Source organism: Tupaia chinensis, unplaced genomic scaffold (assembly GCF_000334495.1).
Source record: "Tupaia chinensis unplaced genomic scaffold, TupChi_1.0 Scaffold000247_1, whole genome shotgun sequence".
Lineage (NCBI taxonomy): Eukaryota > Metazoa > Chordata > Mammalia > Scandentia > Tupaiidae > Tupaia > Tupaia belangeri.
In genome coordinates this window covers 3,200,936-3,220,869 of record NW_006159725.1, presented here as the reverse complement: position 1 = coordinate 3,220,869, position 19,934 = coordinate 3,200,936, and the positions used below count along the sequence as shown (strand labels likewise).

The following is a 19,934-nucleotide window of genomic DNA, read 5'->3' as shown; positions in this document are numbered from 1 at the left end:
AAAAAAAAAAAAAAAAGAAAGAAAGAAAGAAAGAAAGAAAGAAAGAAAAAAAAATCTACACACAGTTTTTCCTTTTTTAAAAATTATTATTTATTTAATTTTATTTATTCATTTATTTAAATTTGACCAGAGAGAGAGGAAAAGTGGGAAAGCAAGTCCGGGACTTGAACTGCGGTCAGCCATTTGGGAGTGTCCAGAGCCTTAACCACATCACCTGCTGGTTCTTCACACAGTTTTTTCACACTATGCGTTTTCCATGGGACGTAGGTGGCCCAGCAGTGCACGATCTGGATTGGGACTGTATTGGCCTGAGCTCACTTCTGCATCTGTCACTCCTTGTTGGGGTGAGCTGGCAGCTCATGTGCTCCCTGAGCAGGTTCCGCTCATCCGTGAGCAGGACTAACCGAAGGTTGTGCCGCTGCCTTCTCAGAACTGTGGGAGGGCCAGTGGGATGCGAGGTGCCTGAAATGCTCTGCGTCTGGCTTAGCTAGCTTCACGCTGTGGGGACCTTGGGTCCTCACTCAGGTAAGTGACTGGGCAGCAGGGACAAGGGCTCGTCCCCTCCCCAACCTCTGCCTGAGGACGCCATGCTGCGCTGTGGACCCCAGTCAAGCAATGCTTCTTGGACAAATAACTGCGCTCAAGAAATACTCTACTTGGCCAGCAGGTGGCATGGTGGGTAAGGCACTGGATTTTCACATGGCTGACCACAGTTTGAGTTTGGAACCTGTTGGCTTGAATTTCACAACAGATCAATAAGTACATAAATAAATGTTAAAGAAAGAAAGACTCTACTCAACACAAATAGGGCATTAGTAATAAATTAGAACTGAATCACACAGAAACTTCTTTGAATTGGAGTAAATGTGTGAATGATTTAAGGACTTACCTTGTTTTTTAGAGATTTTTGCTATAGAGCATGTGAGCTTGCTGGAGAGACAGAGAGGTACGGAGACAGAAAGTGAGAAATCACCCCCCAGGGCGACTGGCCATGCTGCAATCCCTCCTCCTCCATTCTCTCAGGATTTGGGGCACGCACGCACATGTGCTCAGCATGAATTTTAAGCCACTGAGTTTGGAACTTGAACCGCTGTCAACTACGTGGGAGTCCAATGACGTAACCATTACGCCATCTGCTGGTCCCTTGAGGGCTTATCTTCACTGAGTTAAATATAAGGAATAACTATGATTGTTTAAGGGAGAAAGAATGTTCAATATTATCAAGTACTTTTTTTTTTTTTAAGCTTTTGCTATAGGGTGTGTGTGCTCACAGGACAGAGAGAGAGAGAGAGAGAGAAGAGAGAGAGACAGAAAGAGGAACATTGGGAAACCACCCCCCAGAGGGGAAGGAACCCCTTCTCCTCTTGGGATTTTGGGCATGCACACACACACACATGCCCAGTGTGTTCTCAAGCCCTCAGTTCTGAGACTCGCACATTTGGCTGCAGGGACCCTTCACCTTTACCACCACGCCATGTACTGGTGCTCCTTTTTCAATGTGAAGAAAGGTGCCAGCCTCCCATTTCCACACTCTACTTTTTTTTTTTTTTAGAGAGGTTTTTGCTATAGGGCACGTGCACTCGCCAGACAGACAGAGAGAGACAGAGACAGAAAGCAAGAAATCACCCCCCAGGGGGGATGGCCACGCCGCAATCCCTTCTCTTCCATTCTCTTCTCGGGATCTTGGGCATGCACGCACACGTGCCTGGCGTGAGTTTAAGCCACCGGGTCTGGGACGCAAACCGCGGTCGACTACATGAGAGTCCAGCGACATAGCCATTACGCTAACTGCTGGTCCCTCCATGCTCTACTGAAAAGAGAAGTTGAATTTAGCTATCCTCACTCATTGCTCAGTCATCAACGGGGTGGGGGGATTTCCTGAGCACCTACTAAGCTCGGGGTGCAGCACTAAACAGCACAGTGGTGGACCTACCACCCAGTGGGGCAGGTGGACAGGGAGCCACACTCTGCATCCCAGAGTGACGCACCTTCTGCAGGGGCATAGGTCGATCGGGCTGGGAGGGACAGCCAGTCTGGTCCTAGGAGGCTGGCAAAGCTTTCTGGAAGAAAAACTTTGGCTGATACTGAAGGCTGAGAAGGGCAGGTAGTGTGAGCCAGGCTGGGGAGCACCACGAGAAGGGGACAGAGGGGACAGAGGGTAGGGTGTTGTCAGAGAACCAAGTGGGGAGCGAGAGGAAGGAGGGCTGAGTGCAGCTCAAGGTTAAGCAGAGGTCAGGTCTTAAAGGACTTGATCCACTCTGTGACAGAGACTGGGTTTCATAAATGGACCACGGTTTTATTTTATTTATTTCTTTTACAGAGATTTTTGCTATAGGGCATGTGTACTCGCCAGAGAGATAGAGAATGAGAAATCATCCCTCAGAGGGGATGGCCATGCCATGATCCCTTCTCCTCCATACCCCTCTTGGGATCTTGGGCACGTACACACATGTGCCCAGCATGTTTTAAGCCACTGGGTCCGGGACTTGAATCACAGATGTGGGAGTCCATGACACCAGCTGCTGGCTTCTGAATCTGCGTGTTTAATTAGAGAGTAAACATTTTGGTACAATACATTTTTTTTTAATTGCTAGGGGGTATATATACTTACCAGAGAGAGACAAAGAGAGGGAAAAAGCACCCCCTGATGGGACATGGTCACATCACAATCCCTTCTCCATTTCTCCATCCAGGATTTTTGGGGTATGCACTTTCATGTATCCAGCATGTTTTTCAAGTGGCCAGGGCCAGGATTTGAACTGTGGTCAGCCATATGGGATCTGGCTCTCTTAACCACCGGGCTGCAGGATTGGCCCGGACATAAATACTTTGGGACAGCCAAAGCGGCAAGTTTCTGGAAAGGACCCTCTACGGGAGCCATCATGTCCTCTGTGGAGGTTTAGAAGGGGTAGACCTCGCCGTGCACCGTTAAGATCAGGCTGCCTGCTGTCTGAGGCAGCAGCTCTGGGGATCAACGTTCTGCCCTTCGGTGGGGCTGGAGTGTGGACAGATGGCATGTTATCATGTTACCGAGTCTGCCTACATGCAGTCTTCAGTCTCTCCCTCAGAACAACTCTGCGGGGAGCTCTGTCATCACCCCACCTGATAAATGAGGCAGCAGAGGCTCAGAGAGCTTCCCTAATTCTCCCAAGACCCCAGAGCTCTGGCACCTGGCTCCTGTCCATGGCAGTGCATGGTACCAGGCAGCTGTCCCTGCGGGTGGTGGTGAAGGAGGTGTGAGCTGGTGAACGGGCCAGCTGGTCCACAGCTACGCGTGGAGCACCTCACGTGCGGGCAGAGACGAGGCACAGGACACGGCCGTGAGCGGAGCGGAGGCAGGCTGATGGAGCCCCCTGCTAGCGAGAAGGGCAGGATTTCTGTGCCAGCTGTAACAGTTACCAAGTTATATGGGCTAAGAAATACAGGATGCTAGGGATATTCAAAATAGCAGGACGGGGACCAGCAGTTAGCGTAATGGCTATGTCGCTGGACTCCCATGTAGTCGACTGTAGTTCGAATCCTGGACCCGGTGACTTAAATTCACGCCGGGCGCGTGTGAGTGCAGGCCCAAGATCCTGAGAGGAGAATGGAGGAGAAGGCATTGAGGCATGGTCAACCCCCTCAGGGAGTGATTTCTCGCTTTCTCTCTCTCTCTCTCTGCCTTTCTGGTGAGCGCACGCGCCCTATAGCAAAAACCTCTCCAAAAAAAGAAAAAAAGAAAAATAACAAGACATAGCCTTGTTGGGACCAGCAGTTAGCGTAATGGCTATGTCGCTGGACTCCCATGTAGTCAACCGCAGTTTGCATCCCAGACTCGGTGGCTTAAAACTCACGCCGGGCGCATGTACGTGCATGCCCAAGATCCCGAGAGGAGAATGGAGGAGAAGGGATCGCAGCGTGGCTATCCCCTCTGGGGGGGTGACTTCTCGCTTTCTGTCTCTCTGTCTCTCTATGTCTGTCTGGCGAGCGCACGCGCCCTATAGCAAAAACCTCTTAAAAAAAAATAGACATAGCCTTGTTTACCACTAAGGCTATGTTAACCTTGTCTTTTCAGATCTTATCACTAGGTGGTATCTCAAAGTCTGTTCCAACTGCATTGTCCCACGGTCTAGGGCAGACTCATAAAGAATCCAGTGAGCGAGGCCCAAGCCCCAGCAGTGGGCACAGCAGGACCCTGTGCTCCATAGCCTGGGCCACACGGGAAGCCTGAGTTTGAGTCCTCGTCTAACCTAAAGGTCCGACACAGTGAGTGAGGCAGGAAGACTGGGAGCTCAAGGCTGGCCTGGCGACATAGCAAGACCCTGTCTGAGAAACAGCTGGGCCTGGCGGCAGCTGCTTATAGCTCCAGCCAGAAGCTGAGCTAGGAGGACCGTGACATGGCAGACCCAGTCTTGGAAAAAAGCAGTAGCTGAGTGAGGCCTGATATTTTTAAAACAGAGGTAGCTGTTATGGTTTGGAATAATGGTTTGGCCCCCAAATGTTCACGGTTTGGAATTCAGTCTTAGTGTGAGGTGACTGACTGTCCCTTAAAAGTTCATGTGTTGGGGGCCAGTGGGTGGCATGGTGGGTTAAGGCGCTAGACTCCCACATGGTCGACTGTGGTTCGAGTCCCATATCTGGAAGTTTGTTTTCTCACTTTTCCTCTCTTTCTCTCTCTGGTGAGTGCACATGCCATATAGCAAAAAATAATAACAACGGGAGCCAGCAGATGGTGTAGCAGTTACATCGCTGGACTGCCACATGGTCAACAGCGGTTTGAATCCTGGACCTGGTGCCTTGAAATCACACCAGGTGTGTGTGCATGTGTGCCTAAGATCCCAGGAGGAGAATGGAGGAGAAGGGATTGAGGCATGACTATTCCCCTGAGGGGGTGATTTCTCAATTTGCTTCTCTCTGTCTCTGTCTCTCTCTCTGGCGAGTACATGGGCCCTATAGCATAAACCTCTAAAAAATAATAATGATAAATAAAATGTAAAAATAATAAAAAGTTCATGTGTTGAGACTTGGATATATTGTAAAGGTGTTAAGTGAAAACTTAATCCCTCCATGGTGTCCCAGGGTGGGAGCTCCGGATGAGAAAAAGTCGTAGCACGGGGTCCCGGGATTAAGCTCTAGTGTGTACATAAGGAGAGGAAATGGGGCAGGCAGTGGCCACGTGGATACTGATGGGGCCAAGGAGAAGCTTAGGGACCATCCAAGACGCTGCCCGCCACCTCCCCCTCAGAAGTTGGTTCCTGGACTTCCAACCTTCAAATTGTGAGCTGAATAAATGTCTGTTTCTTTAAAAGTCACCCAGTCCTAGATATTTCTACAAGCAACGCAAAAATGGAATAAAAGTAGTCTTCGATAATCGAAGGAAATGGATTCCCTGATTTCCATCCTGCAGATGGACTGAGAAAATGGGTGCACTCAGGGACCAGCAGATGGCATACTGGTTACATTGCTGGACTCGCACGCAGTTGGCAGGGGGTCAAGTCCTGGGCCCAGCAGCTTAAAACTCACACCGGGTACATGGGTATGCGTGCCCAAGATCCCAAGAGGAGACTGGAGGAGAAGGGACCGCAGGGTTGCCATCCTTCTTGGGGGATGATCTCTCGCTTTCTGTCTCTCTGTCCCTCTGACGAGTACCCATGCCCTATAGTACAAGTCTGTCTCCAAATAGCAGAAAAGGTGCACTCAGACTGGCCATCGCATTCAACAGCACCAGCTGAGAATGGCGTAACATCCTCCCACAGCCATGGCTACACACCGTCTCCAGCACGTGCACTTGCCAGAGAGAGACAGAGAGATGGTGAGAGAGAAAGTGAGAAATCACCCCGCAGGAGGATGGCCACGCTGCAGTCCCTTCTCCATTCTCCTCCTAGAATTCTGGGCATGCACATGCACCTGGTGTGATTTCCAAGCTGCCAGGGGTGGGACTTAAACCACGTTCGGCCAGGTGGGAGTTCAGTGTCTCAACGGCGATGTTACCTGCCGGCCCCGTGGGGCTTCCTTTCTCTAATGTTGTGGAGTATTTTGGTTCTGAGAAACAGGACTGCAGCAGGTCAGAGGACAAGGGTCCTGGGATCAGGTTAAATACACTCAATTCCAGGTGCTACCAGTTACTATGTGAAAGGGGGCGAGTGGCTCAGTTTCCCTGTCAGCACCTGCCCCGGTGTGATTGGAAGGACTGAGTTATGGTGCACAAGTGCTCAGATCCGGGTCCCTGGCACAGTCAGGGAGCTCTGGCTCTGCTCTCGAGGCTGGGCGTCACTCAGGCGCCATGACAGCACTATTGTTGTGTGCTTTTTTTTCACTATTGTTGTGAGCGATACTACCTGCTGACGGGTCTCGGGGGATTCCTCTCTCCCCAGGGCTCAGGTTTTTTCCAGGGCACTAAGTTGTCTTGTGGTGCACTAAGTGGTACCCTAGTGGCCTGAAAGATCAACACTCATCTTACAAACGTAGTTTCTGAGCCCCGACTTCAGCACTATGGAGAACTGGGAACAGCATTTAGGGAATAGGATTAAGAATGTCAGCATCTCCCAAGGAGGGAATAGGGGTGGGTGTGTGTGTGTAGTTTTTTTTTTCTTTTTTGGAGTTGTTTTTGCTACAGGGCACATGTGCTCGGCAGAAAGACAGAGAAACAGAGAAATAGAAAGCGAAAAATCACCCTCCAGGGGGAATGACCATGCCGCAATCCCTTCTCCTCCATTCTCCTCTTGGGATCTTGGGCACGCACGCACATGCGCCCGGTGTGAGTTTAAGCCACCGGGTCTGGGACTCGAACTGCCTACTACATGGGAGTCCAGCGACATAGCCATTATGCTAACTGTTGGTCCTATATGTGTGTGTGTGTGTGTGTGTGTGTGTGTGTAAGAGATTTTTGCTATAGGGTGCTTGTGCTCACCGGAGAGAGACAGAGAGACAGGCAGAAAGAAATCAGCCCCTGGGGGAATGGCCATGCTGCAATCCCTTCTCCATTCTCTCAGGATTTTGGGTATGCATGTACATGTGTCTCACAGAAGTTTCAAGCCACCACGGGGTCAGGGACTCAAGCTACCATTGACCACGTGGGAGTCCAGCAACGTGACCATTCTGCCATCTGCTGGTCCCCAGGAAGAACTATTTTAACAACTGGCGAATGCCGATGAGGAAGATAAAACCGAGAGCATTCAATTATTTCAGATCTTCCGAAGAGCTACAATTTGTAGTCCCCACTCACTTCCTGCCGTCAGTGGCTCAGAAGCATGTCGTGCACTGCGCAGGAGGATGCTGGGTGGAGTCTAGAACATACAGAGGTTTGGCGACAAACCAGAGAAAACAAGTTGCTCTGGCTAAGAAAAATGTCCCTGCCCAGTGATTGAAGACCAACTCTAAGAATGCATAAATACAAGGGCAGAGTGGCTGTTAAGAGCTGCCCCATTTACACCTGCAACGACTATCTTAAAATACCCCCATCGAGGCCAGCAGGTGGCATGGGGGTTAAGGTGCTGGACTCCCACATGGTTGAGCCCCAGACCTGGTGACTTCTTTGCTCACATTCTCTCTCTCTCTGATGAGCATGGATGCCCTATAGAAAATTAAAAAATAATAAATTAAAATTAATTAATTAATTAATTAATTAAAAGATCCCTGGGGCCAGCAGGTAGTGTAGTGGTTAAGGTGCTGGACTCCCACATGGCCGACCACAATTTGAGTCCTGGATCTGGCAGCTTGAAACATGCATGGGACCAGCAGTTGGCATAATGGCTATGTCACTGGACTCCCATATAGTCAACTGCGGTTTGAGTCCTGGACCTGGTGGCTTGAACTCACGCCAGGTGCATGTGTGTGTGTGCCCAAGATCCTGAGAGGAGAATGCAGAAGGGATTGCAGAGTGGCCATCCCCCCGGGGGGTGATTTCTTACTTTCCCTCTCTCTGATGAGCACCCTGTGGCGAACAACCTTAATAAACAAAATACCCCCACCTCCATAGCAGAGGGAAACCGTGTGTTGATACAAATGGGAGGTGATGTTTTGCAGCACCGAGTGTGGAAAGCTGGGATGCCTCACAGAGACAAACCTCATGGTGCAAACAGAACATGATACTAAGAACCCTATTGTGCTGGGCTTGCGTGCTAAGCTCGGCTGTGTCTGTGGTCCAGGTCAACACGCCGGGACAAAATGGGCGTGAAGTGCCCTTTCATCAGTCGTTGTCTGGGCACTAAGCGCACCTCCTCTCCTCCCCTCCGATGGAAAGGTCGGCAGACAATGAGCACACAACTCTTTTGTTGTCATTCAGACAACAGATGCCGGGCCCTCTTCAGATGCCCGGTTAGCCATGGACGCCTAGGGGCGGGGTGGGGGCGGCTCACATGCGTCCGCCATGATCTTCGCTGGCTTTAATGGACCGCATTGGAGTACTTACTGTGATAACTTCAAACAAAATAAAATAAAATCCCCATTTAATGAAGAGCCTCGTAGTCAGTACTGTATTCAATCAAAAATTTGCTAAAATTAGAGCATGTTTCTAGCACAATTAACGTCCTCTGCGCTCACAATCAAATATGCAATCCTGGCCATTTCGCCTGTTGAGGAGGTGAATAAAAGCATCGCTATTAATCATTTAGCTGTTATTTATTTGCCACTTTATTTTAAGTAGGCTGTTAAATGGAAACTGCACATGTTATTATTGATTTAGGCTTAATTTAATCCTTTGAAACAGAACAATTATTCCCAATTTATATGCCATTAAATCTTTTATGCATATGAACAGCAAATTCAATTTTTGTTTAAGTGTAAAGTTTTTCATGCTTCTTGGAGGAACTATAAAAGTGACAATTGTGGCCAAGGATTTTGGTAGTCTATGCTCCTCTTATCTTCCCATCAACGGCTTTTAAATAAACAAAATGAAATAAATCCAAAAGATTAAAAATTCGCTTTTGTGAGTGTGAAATAAAATGGTCCCACAAAACCTCTGAAATGCTTCATAGAGATGATTTGCAACCCCAGAAATGTCATATGATATAGGCCTTTATTTTGTCCCCCAAAGAAGCATTTTAATAGAAAAAAGATGGTTAAATGAGCCAAAGACTGAGTATAGAAACATTCGTGGGGATGGACTGTAATCTAGTAAATTTTATTTACAGCAATCATATAATTTGGATAATTCCACCCAAAGTCCCTTTTTTTTTATTCAGTAACGGATTTGTGGCCAACAGCCAATATTTGTCCTGAGTTTTTGTTAGTGCCAGTCTGGATTCAGGGACAACCTGTGAGTTAAATGAAAATAAATGGTAAGAGGGCAAGCTGGTCACTGCGATTTAAAATCCTAGTACGGGGCTGGTAGGTGGCGTGGTGGTTAAGGTACTAGAATCCCATATAGTTGACCATGGTTGGAATCCTGGACCTGGTGGCTTGCTTTCTCACTTTCCTTCTCTCTCTGATCAAATTTTAAAAAGAATGATAATAGGGAACCAGCAGTTAGCATATTGGCTATGTCGCTGGACCCCCACGTAGTCAACCGCGGTTCGCGTCCCAGACCCAGTGGCTTAAAACTCATGCCGGGTGCGTGTGCATGCATGCCCAAGATCCCAAGAGGAGAATGGAGGAGAAGGGATTATGTATTTTTTGCATCTTACTGCATCTTTTTTTTTTTTCATAGAGATTCTTGCTACATGGTATGTATGTGCGCTTGTTGGAGAACAGAGAGAGAGAGAATGAGAGATCACCCTCTAGCATAAAGGGTCACTCTGCAATCCCTTCTCCATTCCCTGGGGATTTTGGGCATGCACACACACGTGCCTGGTGTGTTTCAAGCCTCTGGGTTAGGATTCAAGTCTCTGGGTCAGGATTCAAACTACAGTCTGCCATGTGGGAGTCCAAAGCCTTAACCACCTGCTGGCCCCCCTGGGTTTATTGCACTTTTTAAGGTGCCAGGTTAACTGCATGGGAATTGCAGCTGTGATATGGAAAAGCAAGGGCCAGGCCTTGACGCAGGGTTCTAGTCCAGCTTGCCTCTGACCAGCAGGGCGTACATGGGTGAGTCTCTGCTGCCCTGTCTCGGATCCCTCCTTTGAGCAACAAGGGGACGAGGCTGGCCTGGAAGAGCCCCGATAGCTCCAAGAGTCTGATTTTGGCCTTACTCGGACTGAGCTTTTCATGTAAAACTCAGCAATGTAAGTGTTGGGAAAATCATTCAGTGTCAAGTCAACACATTAGGGGCCAGCAGGTGGAGTGGTGGTTAAGGGCACCAAACTCCTACATGGCCAATTGCAGTTCGAGTCCCAGACTTGGCAGCTTGCTTTCTCACTTTCCGTCTCTTTCTCACTCTGTCTCGCCTTACTCGGACTGAGCTTTTCATGTAAAACTCAGCAATGTAAGTGTTGGGAAAATCATTCAGTGTCAAGTCAACACATTAGGGGCCAGCAGGTGGAGTGGTGGTTAAGGGCACCAAACTCCTACATGGCCAATTGCAGTTCGAGTCCCAGACTTGGCAGCTTGCTTTCTCACTTTCCGTCTCTTTCTCACTCTGTCTCTCCCTCTCTTTGGTCAAATTAAAATAAATAAATAAATAAAGTTAAAATAATTATTTAAGAAAAAAATAAAGTCAACACATGAAAGAAGTATACCACTCCATATTCTCCAGACTTTCAAACCTGCCAGGAGTGGAGATAAAGGAAACTGTCCACATCGTGAAATAAACTGCCTCCTTAGCAATGGGATTCTCTTGATAAATTCTCAGGTGACATACATTTCAGGAACACTGTGAAGTCTGGGACTCCCTGCCGTCTCACTTATTCAAACACAATAGCGTATCCCAGTTTTGAAATAAACCAGAAAGGAACTAGTCGTCCTCCCCAAGGGTGACGGACCCCAGAGGTCCCAGCGGTGTCCACATTTCTGGTGAGGACTCTGCCTTTCATGGATGCCATCAGTGCCTGCGCACACCCTCATGACCTCCCGCAGCTGCGCATCCACCATGGCACCGGTACAATCCTAGTGCTTCTTTTTATTTTATTTATTATTTATTTATTTATTTATTTATTTATTTATTGCCACAGGGCGTGTACGCTCACAAGAGAGACAGTAACAGGAAAAGTGAGAAATCACCTCCACCGGGAGGGAGGCAGTGGTCATGCCATAACCCCTTCTCCTCCATTCTCCCACTGGGATTGTGGGTATGCACACACATGCGCCCAGTGTGAATCTCAAGCCAGTGACTCTGGGACTCGAACCACAATCAGCCACATGAGAGTCCAGCGTCTTAATCCCCATGCCACCTGCAGTGCCCCCCCCCCATAGTTCTTTTTAAACTATAATACAATGGCAGTGGTCATGCCATAACCCCTTCTCCTCCATTCTCCCACTGGGATTGTGGGTATGCACACACATGCGCCCAGTGTGAATCTCAAGCCAGTGACTCTGGGACTCGAACCACAATCAGCCACATGAGAGTCCAGCGTCTTAATCCCCATGCCACCTGCAGTGCCCCCCCCCCATAGTTCTTTTTAAACTATAATACAATATGAAGGGCCAGCAGGTGGTGTAGTGGTTAAGGGACTGGACTCCCACACGGCCGATCACAGTTTGAGTCCTAGACCTGGTGGGTGGCTTGCTCTCTCCTCTCTCTCTTCTCTCTGGTGAGCGCATGTGCCCTATCGCAAAACAAAACAAAACAAAACAAAACAAAAAAACTATAATAAATGAAATGAAATAATAAAAATTAAAATATTAGGTTGTTGGAAAAGTCATGATGTATTTTCTATGTTTTTCTATGCAAAAACGCATCACAACTTCCCAGACAATCCAGTACATATGAATCTTTTAGGATGTTCTGTATAAGCTATTTGAGGAGCTGGCCAGCTGATGGCCTTAAATCAAACACAGAGACCAGGGGCCGGTACAGTGATAACACGCCTGGACACACGTGTGCCTGGGATCTGGGCTGCCAAAGGCTGGAGGTGGAGACTTTATAGAGGGCGCCTGTCTCTCTGACTCTCTGTTTTTCTCTCCCATGAAACCAATAAATAAATACCTAATAAGAGACAACAGAGGGACCAGCAGTCGACGTAATGGCTCAGTCGCTGGACTCCCATGAAGTCGACTGTGGTTTGAGTCCTGGACCTGTTGGCTTAAACTCATGCTGGGCACATGTGCGTGTGTTCCCAAGATCCTGAGAGGAGAATGGAGGAGAAGGGAAGAGATTGCAGTGTGGCCATTCCCCCTGGGGGGTGATTTCTCATTTTCTGTCCCTCTGTCTCTCTCCTTTCTGGAGAGCGCATGCGCCCTATAACAAAAACCTCTTCAAAAATAAAAGACAACAGAAAGCAACATGGATGCATATTGGTAGAAGTCAACCGAAATGCAAACCGACTCCTGGAAGTTTCTGCGATGGTCTCAATAACCCCTGACTTTTAGAACCGGCCTCAAACGTCTTTACTCTCCCAAACGCATCTCACAACACCTTCAAGAGCCCGCAATCTGACCTCTGCTTAGGTATTTCCACGGTGTTTCATAAAACAACCTGAGGGAGGGGCGTGGCGGGTGGGGTCCCTGTGCTTCCGCCTTCACTAAGTCTTGCTTTATCTGCTGTCTGTTTTGGCTATTCCACATTTGCTCTCAAACCCCAGATAGCGTCAATCAACACTTCACCTGATTCTCACATGAATCAGAAACAGCACGCCTGAAGAGCATTCGCGAGGGAGCATCTACACGGCCACACCACAGAAAGGCGGGTTACTACCAATGAGTCCGCTTTTCACTTGTGGGCAAATATGCGTAGTCAGTTTCCCCAGCAACCTCTCCTCACGCCCGCCTCCCTTGCCCACTCATTTCTAGCGCAAGGCGGGGTAGTAGACAGAGGTGGGCCTGTGACCCCAGGCTGTGAGGCAGGAAGCCTCTCTGTTCCTGGAGAGGTGTTGAACAAGGTTACGACGACTTTGCTGTGCAGAGGAAGACACTATTGATATCCATTTATCCCAAGGATGCAAGAGCCTTTAAGCTTTTTTCCTAAGGTTTTTGCTATAGACAGAGAGAAACAGAGAGAGGAAAGGTGAGAAGTCACCCCTGAGAGGGGATGGCCATGCCTCAATCCCCTCTCCTCCATTCTGCTCTCAGAATTTTGGATATACATGCACATGAGCCCAGTGTGACTTTTTAAGTCACCAGGTCCAGGCCTTGAACCATGGTCGGCCATGTGGAGTTCTGTCCCTAACCACCATGTCTCCTACTGCCCCAATCTTTAATTTTTTTAAAGAGATTTTTGCCATAGAGTGCGTGCACTGGACAGAGAGACAAAAATGAGAAATCACCCCCAGGGGATGACCATGCTGTAATCCCTTCTCCATTCTCCTCTCCAATTTGGGGGCATGCACGCACATGCGCCTGGCGTGAGTTTTAAGCCATCAGGTCCAGGACTTGAACCCCAGTCGACTATGGGGGAGCCCAGCAACATAATCGTTACGCCATCTGCTGGTCTCATTTTTAAACGTTTTTTTAATATTTTACCAAAATCGATCATTTTACATGTATATTTACTCTGACCTCAATTTAGTCCATAGTGAAATTGTTATATTTTTACTTTTAATTAGAAAGCAAACTGGAATCCTTTACCAGATCAGTCTTTGATAACCTGTGTACTGACAGGTACAGGACTGAGAGTTAGAGGCCGTCCAATCTCTGACTCTGTAGCGTAGTCGCTGCAGACACCTCTCTAGCTCTTACAGCCTTGGCTCCTTATCAGCAAAATGGGGATGATAAAGCCTTGCTAAGAGGCTCTTGTAAGGATAAGTGAGATATTGTACAGGGGACCTTGAAGAGTTTGGGCAAAAGTAGGATTGGGCGAAATAAACAGGATGAGTTTATTTTGGTGCAAAATAGTTTGAAACCCATGCATAGTTTTTTCAAAGGACACATTCGGCATGAACTTTTGGAAGACCCCTTCATATGGAAAGCAAATAGTGCCACAGAGGGCGGCTCATTATGTAAGTCTTCCCATAAACGATCCCTCATCGAGCCTGCACTGCTGCTCCCTGATTGGTGGTGGTTGTTTACATAGAGAAGGTTTCAGAAGCCCGGGACTGACGACTGACGAGATTCTTTGCAATGCTCTAGGAATTACAGTGATCTCCCTCCTGAGTGCTGAGTGTCGGAAGGTGAGTTCTCGAGTGGGGGTGGAGGATTCTCATGTGAAGATCCTCTCTCCACTCTCGATTCATTCACTCCGGTCAATGTTGCTCCAATTTCTATGAAGTAAAAGGTTTTCTCTAATCCATACACTGAACTGTGGCCTGACTTCGGGAGATCCGAGGGAGTAATTGCTTTGAGGAGGTTCTAGCAACATCAAACACAAGAGTAGGGCTAAGTGGTTTGTCCAGTAGCTTTTAAAATTATTGCTTATAAAAGCAAGAAGAAAGAGATTTTCTTTGGTTTTAAGGCGAGGATTTGACTAATTTTTTTTCTTTTTGAACTACAATTCCCAGAATGCTGTCTATCTTAAAGAAATGAAAGCCACTTGAATTTCATGTGGAGAGTCTGAGATCAATTTTATTTGTTCACTTAATGGCTCATAAACTTCTCAGATCTAAGCAACAACAGATGCAGGGAAGACTCCCTAGCTGGAAGTGAGATAGAGAAAGACATTTTTCAGACATTCTGGGGCTATAAGCTCTAGTTCTGATTTTTTTTTTTTTTTATAGTGGAGAATGGATCCCCCTAAGGTCAACCCAAATCCTATGGCTATAGCCATACGTGGTTTATAGTCAATCACCATAAACTTCTAAGGCAAATCAACACAAAGAAGATAGCATTATTGGGGCCGGCGTGGTGGTTAAGGCACTGGACTCCCACATGGCCGACCGCCGTTCGAGTCCCAAACCTGGCAGCTTGCTTTCTCACTTTCCCTCTCTCTCATTTCTCTCTGGTGAGGGCATGTGCCCTGTGGCAAAATTAAAACAAAAATAACTAAGTAAAATAAAATAATTCTTGAGAAAAAAAAAGAATCCTCTGACATGCAAAGGGGTCTTGAATCTTGTGACATGTAACTGGTCCCTAACGTGTCATAAACATGTCACTTGAATTCTGTTCTATTATCCAGCTTTGACCTTGTCTTCGAAACCATGCCCAAGTTCTAGGACTTACAATAACTGTTTCTTAATATAGTTAGGCCCCCGTTTAAAAAATATCTAATCATACCTAATTTATAAAAATCCAATTACTGCTCCAAGCACTTTATTATCATTTTTTTAAACTGTATGATAATTCTGTGAGGTAATTAGTACCATATCTCATTTTAAAAAATGTTTATTTCTTTCTTTCACGAGAAAGACAGACAGAGAGAAACAGAGAGACCGCACCCCTGAGGCTGCTCCCGCCCCCCCTCGGCCGCAGCCAGCCCCAGATCAAGGGCACACACGTGGGAGGTGGAAGCCCAGAACCTTCCTGGGGGCCGGCCTCACAGGGCATCGTGTGCTACTCTGTGCCACCGTCAGGCCCCTCTTATTCTGTTTCTGTATTCCGATGAGGAAGTCGAGGCACAGAGAGATCAAGGTCAAATAGCGAGTAAGCGGCGGAGCCAGTGTTGGAGCCTCGATGGTCGATCTCAGACCCTGCACTTCCCTCCGCACTAACACCCTCAAATCCATGGCTCTTAACACCTGTCTTTGCCCTGCCATTTAGTGCTTCATCAAATCGAAGCCACAGTACCACGTTCTTTTGCTCAAATAAGTCCCTGACATGGTCGTTAAGGCACTGGATTCCCACATGGCTGATCACAGTTCAAATCCTTGAGCCAGCAGCTTTGAAATCATGCCAGGTGTGTGTGCATGCATGCCCAAAATTCCTAGAGGAGAATGGAGGAGAAGGGACTGCGGTGTGGCCATCTTCCCTGGGGCGGGTCCTCACTTTCTCTCTCACTGTCTCTCTCTGTCTTTTTCTGGCAAGCACATTGCGTCCTATGGCAAACAACTTAAAAAAATGAACATAGCAAAAAGCATGAAGCTAAGTCGTCCTTAGCCGGCGGGAGACCTGTTTCACACACGCTATGAGTGAGACCCCGTCCTCACTCCCACGTGGAATGGCACCAGAAATCATGCAACAATCTGCTTTTGATCCCATGACTATACACACAAGCCAGTTCCTTACGTGTTGTTGGCGCCATCGTCCCGGGAGGGAAGGTTTCCCTGGCTGGCCACTTGTGCAACTTTTCTGCTGGCCTCCTCTTCGGTCTCACTCAGGCTTTCTGGCCCAGAGCTACCCTCCTCTAAGCTGTCAGGGTCCATGTCATTGTCCTGGCCGCGGCCCTCAAGTTCAGGCTGGGTCGTATTCTCGTGAATGAGGCTTTCTGAGTTAGATTCCAAGGAGTCCTTCAAAATCCCATGCGTGTCTTCTTTCTTATCTGGTGGGGCTGTAGGCTGGACACTGAAGTTGGCGTGATGGACAGGAGACGAAACAGAGAGCTTGGGAATTAGCTTATTCCTACTCATCTTGACAAAATTTCAAAAATTAACGGAGGAGACTCTTGTGGACAGGAGCAGCTGGCTGAATATTGAAAGCTGCGGTTCGTAAAAGCACTACCTGAAAAAAAAAACATTCTTGTGTCACCCTGTGACTGCTGAAATTACCTTGATGCCCATGTTAATCAGGAATTTATTATGGATGATTATTACTAATTTTTTATTTTTTGATGTTTTTGCGTTAGGACCCACACACTCATAGTAAAGAGAGAGAGAGAGAGAGGGAGAGAGAGAGGGAAAGTGAGAAATCACATCCCCGGGGGGGGGGGGAGATGGCAACACCAGAATCCCTTTTCATCCATTTTCCTCCTGGGATCTTGGGCACACACACACACACACACACACACACGTCCAATGTAATATTTTTCTTTGAAATTATTATTTTCTTTGTTATTATTTAATTTGACCAGAGAGAAAGAGAAAGGGAAAATGAGACAGCAAGCCACCAGGCCAGGACTTGACCCACAGTTGGCCATACGGGAGTCCAGCACCTTAACCACTGTGTCACCTGCAAGCCCCTAGTGTGGTTTTCAAGCCACTGGGTCCAGGCCACGTAGGAATCCAGCGACATAAGCGCTACGCCATCTGCTGGCTCCGATCAGAAATGTAAACGAGTAGGAGAACCTTGTTCTAAGACCTGCAGGCTTTCGTTGGGCCCCTTTTGCGCATAGCAGGAAAGTCTACTGGAACAATGGTTGTTTTTCTCTGCACAGAAACACAGCCATGCAGCGCTCAGAGCCAACCTCCAGAGAGTCGGTCCAGCTTTACTGAGGAGATGGATGACTGCTTGGAAGCAGATCCCTACGTGGCGTTTCCAAGGGCTTGTCCCAGACAAATCTGGACAAATCCAAACGGTGAGTTATGGACAGGACTTGGAAGGCCTTGTTTCAAATGGCCAGGGTGACAACATGCCCCTCTCAGGAGTGTTCACGAATAGAGTGAAATGGGCCACGGTCTACCTCTGGGTGTGTAGAGGAAGGAGGGAGGAGTGTGGCTTCCATACTAGGAACTGGAAGCAGGGAAGCTCTGTTGTTTGTAGGCCTAGCACAGGTTGGAAAAGACTCTTCGATACCCAGGGTGCTTCTAGACAGGAACATGTAATTTCCATGGGCATCGGGGCCAGCAGGCGGCATGGCGGTTAAGGCGCCGGACTCCCACATGGCAGACGGCCATTCGAGCCCAGACCTGGTGGCTTGCTTTCTCACTTTCCCTCTCTCTCTCTCTCTGGTGAGCATGTGTGCCCCACAGCAAACATCTTACCAAAATGAACATGGCAAAAAGCACGGGGCTAAACTGTCCTTAGCCAGCAGGAGACCTGTCTCTCACTGAGATGCCTGTGGGAGACCCCGTCCTCATGCCCACGCGGAATGGCACCAGAAATCACATAACAGTCTGCTTCATAAATCAAGATAAATAAATAATTCCAAAAAATTTTAGCTGGACATGACCTGAAGATCCACCTCGCTCAATATAAAACAAAACCGTAATAATGCTGAAAATGACTGAACGAAAGACCTGGTGGGCCTGTGAATCCCGTCCTGAGCGATTCCAAGCCAAGCCGGGCTGCCCACACTCCAGAGAGGGCCGCTGTCCAGGGGAAAGTGGGGTGAAGGGAAATTGACCCAAGCAACACTTAGGAGGGGGATTGTCAAGGAGCCCTCACCGTCCAAGGCCACTGTACCGACCCACAGACCGTCTAGGAAGGGGGGGGGGCAAGTTCACACAGGACAGAAAGGGATGAGGTTTTCCCTCTCCACCGACTGCTCCTATTGCCCTCCGCCTTCTCTCTCTCTGCCCTGCCGCCATTTTCTCCTGTAGGCTGGGTCACAGAAAGCACTCCAGTAAACAGTACTGGAAAATTAGTGTCAATGAGAAAGCAAGCTCCACGTATGTCCTGGACCTGGTGGCTGGCTTTCTCACTCCCCCCCACCCCTTGCTCTCTCCCGCTCTGGCCAAATTAAACATAAATAAATACATAAATAGAGTTAAATAAACAGAATTCTTTAGAAAATTTTCAAAATAAATCAAATTTAAAAATTAGTTTTCAAGGGCTTGCGCTTCCCTTTGGCAAATCCTCACCTGAATTAAGTAACACAACCTATTCATATCGCTAGGGCTGCTTATCGTGTTGACTTTTGCTCGGTTTCCAAGCAGCACGGTCAGCTCCTTGGAGGAAAAGCACCTCTGCAAACACAACAGAGAGAAGGAGCTGCAGGCACTGACAGAGGACTGACACAGGACGTGGTTCTCCCTGCTGGTGGCCTCCTGCATCACCATCCATTTCCCACTAAGACTGGCTTGCGGAAATATGCGTTGTGTTCTGTCTTAGGGCTGGCTGTTGCTTTCCAGGGTGTTTTTAGAAAGCGGCAAAATCCATCAGGATTTTCTAAAAACAGGCCACCTTGCCTGGCCCGTTTCAGTGCAAACACCTTGTATAAATGCAGCTTTCTGCTAGACTTAAGGTGGCTGTTTCCGCATCTCCAAGAATCCGCCTAAAATAACCACTGCAGGAACCAGCTGTTACCATAATGGCTATGTCGCTGGGCTCCCAAGTAGTAAACCGCGGGTCAAGTCCCGGACAGGTGGCTTAAACTCACCCTGGGCGTGTGTGCGTATGTGCCCAAGATCCCCAGAGGAGAATGGAGGAGAAGGGATTGTAGCGTGGCCATCCCCCCAGGGGGTGATTTCTCGCTTTCTGTCTCTCTGTCTCTCTCTGTCTGTCTGGCGAGCGCACACGCCCTATAGCAAAAATAAATAAATAAATAAATAAAAATAAAAAATAACCGCTGCAGTTCAGTCCAGAGTATTGTTCTTTCATACCGAAATTCCGTCCCTGCGTCCTCTCTTGAGAGAGACTAGGGCTCTTGAGCTGGATCAGCAATACAATGGCGACCATAGGCCGTAATACTGTCGCCGTTTGAGAGACCCTACGGGCAGAAACCCTTAAAAACAAGAAAAGAGGCAGAGCCAAATCCCGCGCGGCTAGGTTTCCTAGGGGCCTGGCCCACCGCGTCCGGGACTGAGTGCAGAGGGGGCTGGCAGGACCGCAGGGCCGAGTAGGGCAGGCGCTTCCAGGGCTGGGCCGGCTACCTGCTGGGACTGCCGCTGCGCCCGGGCCGGGGACATGTCCGAGGGCAGCTAGGGATCCCAGACAGTACAGGAAACGGCCTGTCCCCAGGGCTCCCTTGGAGACCGACGGCCCGGCCCACCTGTGCAGGGACGAACCAACTCCCCTGCGAGGGGGGAAGGACCCCTCTGCGCTCGCCGAATGGGCTGCCCGAAGGCGTTCGCGTGTCCCCCTTCCATCGTTTCTGGGGACGCGACCGGACGCGAGGGGCGATTTACGGTCCAGGAAGCGATGGGCCCCGTGGGTCTGGGGCTCGGGGCCGGCCCTCCTGGGTCGAGAACAGGCTGCTCTGGGAGGCTGTCCCAGGGCTGTCCCGGTGGCGGTCCCGGCCC

At 48.6% G+C, this 19,934-nt stretch overlaps 1 protein-coding gene across 5 annotated transcripts in view; it reads right to left on the bottom strand.

Moving 5' to 3' along the window:
- The window catches only part of JHY (junctional cadherin complex regulator), an 81,766-nt gene extending 62,002 nt beyond the window's left edge, over positions 1–19,764 (bottom strand). For 2 of the 5 annotated variants that reach the window (XM_006148803.1, XM_006148807.1), the window contains exons 1-2: positions 19,566–19,678; positions 16,105–16,536 (exon numbers count right to left, since the gene is read on the bottom strand). In XM_006148803.1, coding sequence (XP_006148865.1) covers positions 16,105–16,445 — 341 coding nt within the window. In that variant the 5' untranslated portion in view covers positions 16,446–16,536; positions 19,566–19,678. The other 3 variants (XM_006148804.1, XM_006148806.2, XM_006148805.2) reach the window with 3 other exon arrangements.
- Between the last annotated feature and the right edge of the window lie 170 nt (positions 19,765–19,934).